A 6,852-nucleotide genomic window follows, 5' to 3' on the forward strand; every position below is an offset into this window, starting at 1 on the left:
GCACACCAGGATAATGGTTCGGCTTCAGATTTTTCCGGGTTAAACTTGGGTAGAGCCACATTCATATTTTTCGCGGGTTGCGCGGCTTTCATCGCGTTAATTAACTGCAACGTATTTTCTCTTTGTATGTCCAATAAGCTACGCCACTGTTCTTGTGAAATCACTAATTGCGCATCCGATCCCACTTCTGATGTCGGGGTAACATTAGGAACGTTTTCCATGTTTAACGTTATAATATTTTAGAAAATAAAAGTAGAAAGGCAAACTAACGAATTCACTACTACTCGACCGCCCTTCTGCCCTTCTATCTCTTAACTGCCTGTTCCTTTCTTCTTCTTAACTTTCCCCGATCGGGTGGTCCTTCAGACCCAAAGGGAGTACCTGCTAGTCCCTGTTTCGCGTGGACAAATCCCACATGTGGGCACTTAATTATGTCGGTAGTAGTGACCTCGTTTGACAATGCTTTATCTTCAAGATGGCTTTGTCAGTCTGCCCCTCATCTATTATCGGTTCTAATGGTACAATTCTAACTTAAGGACTAATAAATCTCCGACATATATATATCTATAGAATATGACAATGACCAATATATATATATATATGATATATATATCCTCACAAAAAATAATCCACAACATAAACCTTTTGTTAAGCGAATAAATTTAGAATTTTACATCTTCTCCCAAGTTTGCAAGAACATTTTCAAGTTGAAAAATCTCAAATAAATTAATTCGGCTAATAATTGTATGAAAACATCATTATATTAACATTGAATTTTATAAATTGCAAAAATCGATATGAGCATATACAGGATGTTAGTGAAATAACTTTCGTAAAGGCCGTGTATGGTTAAGGGGTCAATTCGGCCCCCACGGGCGATCGATCTGAAATTTTTACCAATTGTCCCTACCACTCAAAGGACTTACCACATAAAATTTCAACTTCCTAAGTCTCACCATTCAAGGGTAGGATGGGGTTGAGGGTAAAAACTTTAAAACGCCATATCTCGAGAACTATTCATCGTACAGCGTGGGGCAAAATGGTGCGTCCTTCAGTAACCACCTTCTTATTTTCATATACTTGTAGATTTATCGGTTGATGTCAAAGGGCTGAAATCTCAAAAAAAAAAACTTAGGTGATTTTAGAGGAGTTCGCACTTTGGTACACTAACCATTTTTGCACACTGTGTAGAGGGCCTCTCGAAGTATCTACCCACGTTGAATCAGAGTTGTATCAAAATCAGTATTTGGGATATAGCGATTCAAAGTGTACGTAGACCACGATGCAAAAAAACAGTATTTATCGCAATAAATATTTTAAAAAAATTTCTCACTTATGGCCTTAGTATACTTGTACACATAGCAATAAACTATTGTGCCTAGTGGTGTGTATATTTACTTGGCAATTTTCGATTAGTTTTTTACAGTTTTTTAAATTATTTTTCATGTGGGATTCTAAGGTCAAATAGATCTAACCCTTTTGCATATATGTAAAAACTTCTCTATTTTTACGACAAAGTCGAGGTACGATCAGGAAATCTTTGAGTTGTATATAGTGATAGTGCTAATATTATTAATTAGGTTAGGCCTGTTAGTTTAAGATGAAAGAGTTTTGAGGGGGTTGATGTTGCCCCTATAGGACGCCTATGTATGTCGCAACCTGGTTAGAACTATTTTCGTCAATTAAGAGGGTTTCGCAATCGTTATCTTCATGCGATTCTTATATTTTATGATTAACGTCTAACCACCCTTTATCGGTACTTGTGAGAAAGGATAGCCGCCCTTTGTCGGCATTTATGGAAATGCACCGATCAAGTGTTATCAGTACCACGGTAACGTCGCAGGTGGTGTCATAAGTCGGTAATTGCTTTCTAGCCAGGGTACGACACTGTTTAATTACCCTTAGTTTAGTATTTAAGAGCGCCCCGAAGCTGGAGAGCTCTCTCTTTCTTTCGAGTGGCTCACCAGAACTATTATCCGCAAGTAGAATTCAAAGTGTATCCGTTAATATCAATAAACCCTATTGTTAAAACCCTAGACAACGTTGGAAAAACCTACATTTATTTTAAATTATGGAATCTAATGATTCATTACCTTCCACATCAGCGTCGCTGAATGTTAAGTGTGTGATTTGTTCACGTGCCTTGAGAAAAGTGCCTGGAAAGGCAAAATGTATCAACACTCATGAAGACGTCCGTTTATATTCAAAAGTATTCTGTGTTGCAGTTCAACAGAATCGCACCGTGTGCGGATATTGCCGCATTTCCTTTTATAAAAAGCAAAGAATGCTGGTCCCAATTCAGCAAAACGCTGGACTTCCTAATGACATCTCTAAAAATCCTGTGGTGGAAGAGTCGATTCAGATTAATATCAACGAGAATAGCGATGATTCCGATACAGACGATACACGTCATCCTGAAGTTAAATATAATTTAACATCTAATGAACAGGCCGAAGAATTAGTTAGTCTGGAAATCGATCGCACCGTTGCAACTCACAAATATTGCATCATTTGTGGTGGTAATACAACTTCCAATTTAATTTTGATTCCCGAGAAGGCTCGTTGTCAGAGTTACGCAAAGAGAAAACTGTTTATTCCAATTGGCGATAGATGCTGTAGAAGTCACATCATTTTCGACTCATTTTTTGAGGAAGATTTAATGAAGATCAAGGTATATTCAAATATTTCTGAAATCACATCGAAAGAGCTCTCTTGCATGATGGAAAACTTAGCGATTAGTTGTGATAAAAGTTTGTTTGATCAAGTCTCGGATTTTTCTATGCCCGAAACACAATTAAGACTTTTCACAAGCTTAACTTGGGAGAATTTATTGCAGTTAAAAGAAATGCTAACGTCTCTTAGAAATTCTTGTAACAGAACCACCACACAGGCCATCGTTACCTTTTTATTCAAACTTAAAACCGGTAATTCACATGAACTAATTGCTTCCATTCTTCATTTACCCAATAAAGGGGTCGTCTCGGAGTATCTTAAATCAGTGAGATGTGCTTTTGTCCAAGATATTCTAGCTAAACACTTTGGATGTCAAAATACGACTAGGGAAAAAATTATATATGAAACTAGTCCAATTGCTCGAACAGTACTTAAAGCTGATAATGAGGATTTAATTCTGATATGTGATGGCACTTATGCTCAACATCAGAAAAGCACGAACAATGAATATCAAAGGAGATCGTTTTCTGGTCAAAAGAAAGTACCTTTATGTAAACCATTCACAATATGTACCACTAGTGGTTTTATTGTCGACATGCTTGGACCGTTCGGCGCAAACGAAAATGATGCGCGAATTTTAAGAACAATTCTGGAAGTTGAGAATACGGGATTATCCGATTTACTGGAAGCAAGGGATATTTTTGTACTGGACAGAGGATTTCGGGACGTAATAGAATATTTAAATAGTAAAGGATACAAAACAGCCATGCCAGCTCTCAAAGGCAAACGCAAACAGTTAGAGAGTTTAGAAGCCAATCGCTCGAGACTTATAACAAAAGTCCGATGGGTCGTTGAAGCTGTTCACGGTATTTTGAAACAAAAATATCAATTACTTGACCGGAAAATAGATAATAAGATCGTCCCGACAATAGGCGAGTATTTTAGAATCGCGGCTTTTTTACAAAATCAGTTTGGGCAACGATTAACTTCCGATAAAGACGCAGGAGAAGAAATCATCGCAAGGATGCAAGCGCTAGTAGATACACCCAATTACTTGGCGGAAGAAGTAGAAACAGGAAAATGGGCGCGTAAGAAAGTTATTTTCAGACGGATTACTTCAAATGCGATAAAGGATTTCCCTCAATTAACAGAAGCTCAATTAATATTACTTTTCACAGGTACTTATCAATTGGGCCAAGCTAAATCGTATTTAGCAGAGATAACGAACGAAGATGGTTCCCTGAATGTTGACTACTTGAAAGAGAATGCAACTATTTTGAGAATACAATCTCGTTCTAGGCATAGTAATCGGAAAACCTACACCTCTTTCATCGATTATACGCTAAAACGAAATGATGTAGCAGGTATATGTCGCTATTGCTGTGATTGCGCGAATGGAAAGCGTACTGTCGGTTGTTGTTCTCATGTGGCTGCAATTATTTATTATTTATCACATGCTCGTTACTTAGCCCGAATTATCAACCCGGCCGAGATTTTAACCAACATGTTTAAGAACACTGGTTTCGTAGGTGTCCAAGAAGACAGTGATACGGATGAAGACGCTGACGTCACCACCCTACCTGATTAATAACTAGTCTTCTCAAAAACATTGAATTTCTTCCCTTCTTTCTGGGTACATAATTATACTTACTTGTCCATCACTTTAGAGGGCAGCTCTAGGGGCTCTATGCCGTATATATTCTATAACGAAGTCATTTGGTGTTGATGCTGTTTTCTGCCGCGTTAGTTATATGAATTATATGGATTTAGACTTATAAGTTATTGATATTTATATATCTATATTTTCAATCGCTATATCCCAAATACTGATTTTGATACAAATCTGATTCAATGTGGGTAGATACTTCGAGAGGCCCTCTACACAGTGTGCAAAAATGGTTAGTGTACCAAAGTGCGAACTCCTCTAAAATCACCTAAGTTTTTTTTTTTGAGATTTCAGCCCTTTGACATCAACCGATAAATCTACAAGTATATGAAAATAAGAAAGTGGTTACTGAAGGACGCACCATTTTGCCCCACGCTCTACGATGAATAGTTCTCGAGATATGGCGTTTTAAAGTTTTTACCCTCAACCCCGTCCTACCCTTGAATGGTGAGACTTAGGAAGTTGAAATTTTATGTGGTAAGTCCTTTGAGTGGTAGGGACAATTGGTAAAAATTTCAGATCGATCGCCCGTGGGGGCCGAATTGACCCCTTAAACTTACACGGCCTTTTAAAAAACTGCGAAAAACGAATCGAAAATTGCCAAGTAAATATATACACCACTAGGCACGATAGTTTATTGCTATGTGTACAGATATACTAAGGCCATAAGTGAGAAAAAATAATTTATTGCAATAAATACTGTTTTTTTGCATCGTGGTCTACGTATACTTTGAATCGCTATATCTCAAATACTGAATTTTGTACAAATTTGATTCAACGTGAGTAGATACTTTGAGAAGCCTTCTATACAGTGTGCAAAAATGGTTAGTGTACCAAAGTGCCAACTCCTCTAAAATCACCAAAATTTTTTTTTTTTTTTGAGATTTCGGCCCTTTGGCATCAACCGATAAATCTATAAGTATACGAAAATAAGAAGGTGTTTACTGAAGGACACACCATTTTGCTCCACGCTGTACGATGAATAGTTTCCGAGATATGGCGTTTTAAAGTTTTCACCCTCAACCCCGTCCTACCCTTAAATGGTGAGACTTAGGAAGTTGAAATTTTATGTGGTAAGTCCTTTGAGTGGTAGGGACAATTGGTAAAAATTTCAGATCGATCGCCCGTGGGGGCCGAATTGACCCCTTAACCATACACGGCCTTTAACCAGTCATTAAGAACATCATTTTGAACAAAAAGTTCCTTACAACAGAGGTCGTAAATATCATTTCTCCGGAAAATCAAAAAAACATTTTCTGAGAATTGGCAACGTCGCATCGTATTTATTTCATTTTCACACCTACCTAAGTAGCCGTAGTACCTAAGTAGCCATGAAGTGGGTTTGCTTTTTTACACGTTTTTTTTGGGTCTAATAGATTTTACAGTACATAATTAATAAAATGTACAAAATTCATGAAATTTAAAAATTATATGATTCTTATTTTATTATTTTGAAAAGCCATTTACCTTGAAATTATTGATATCATCTTTAATTAGCTTAACATAACACATTACACATTTTACACAACTCACATCACATTCAAAAACACAAATTTATGATTGTTTTTGGTACATTAAATGTTCTAAATGTTCGCCATTTGAGTCCATGCATGCTCTACTCCGGGTACTCCTTGTTGAACTCTTTTGAAGAAAGTTTAAAATTTGTTCTTCGGCTTCAGAACCAACTTCTCTCTGTCGACCTCGTGTCCTTGATATAAAGAAACAACACTCTCTGTATCCGGAAGATTTTGGAAAACTCGCACAAATGTTTGTCGAGCTGGAAGTTTTCTTTCTAGATAAGGATTACCGTAAATGCGCCTAACTTCTTCAGAATTTTGTAACGCCTCTATATAGATCTGTTGGAATGTGGAGGACCTATTGGTCGCGTTAAACTTTTTTGGGATGGTCGCACTGGATAATTAAACTCGTTGGTTGGAAAACAGAAAAGAATATGTATTAAATTCCAAATGCTATGTTGTAACTGTGAAGGGTGAAAAGGGGAGTATATCTAACTGACTAAGCATATGTGAAAGGGTATCAATGCGGATAGTCTCTCGCTCTCCTTTAGAAGAAGCCGCGTATAAAATTGAGTGTCAGCAGCTTTAATTCTCGCGTACGAGGACGCTTCGAAAACTACACAAGATCAAAAGCATGTCATGATACTCGCGTACAGAATACATTGTCACTTAGGTACTGTTAATAAGTCGGAATAAAATCACTTAAAGCTTGCCCAAATTAACTTTGCGGATAATCTGTTACGTGTACCGACAGAAGATGCATTTAGCGAGACCGAAATCACACTAAAATATTAAAAGTATGGAAGGACATACAGTCCATGACAAATTTGAAAAAAAAGGGTGGTTTTTGTCTTGCCCCTTCTTGATGGTCACTAATGAGCTCCACATGTCCATGGCGTCAGGCATCTTTGCCCAGGATCATATGTCACATAAAATGGGATAAAGTGCAGATGGTTACATAACTCATGTACTATTGAGGTACTAAGTCAATCTGTT

General features: G+C 37.3%; 1 protein-coding gene across 1 annotated transcript; it reads left to right on the forward strand.

Moving 5' to 3' along the window:
- Window positions 1–2,284: 2,284 nt before the first annotated feature.
- Window positions 2,285–4,261, forward strand: LOC136418873 (uncharacterized). The gene has a single exon (XM_066405097.1). It carries the CDS (start codon window positions 2,285–2,287, stop codon window positions 4,259–4,261), a length of 1,977 nt encoding a protein of 658 aa, XP_066261194.1.
- The last annotated feature ends 2,591 nt before the right edge of the window (window positions 4,262–6,852 follow it).

Source organism: Euwallacea similis, unplaced genomic scaffold (assembly GCF_039881205.1).
Source record: "Euwallacea similis isolate ESF13 unplaced genomic scaffold, ESF131.1 scaffold_41, whole genome shotgun sequence".
Taxonomy (NCBI): Eukaryota; Metazoa; Arthropoda; class Insecta; order Coleoptera; family Curculionidae; genus Euwallacea; species Euwallacea similis.

Excerpts from the sequence above, each read along its gene's own strand:
- LOC136418873 (XM_066405097.1), top strand. The coding sequence starts at position 2,285 with ATGCTGGTCCCAATTCAGCAAAACGCTGGACTTCCTAATGACATCTCT.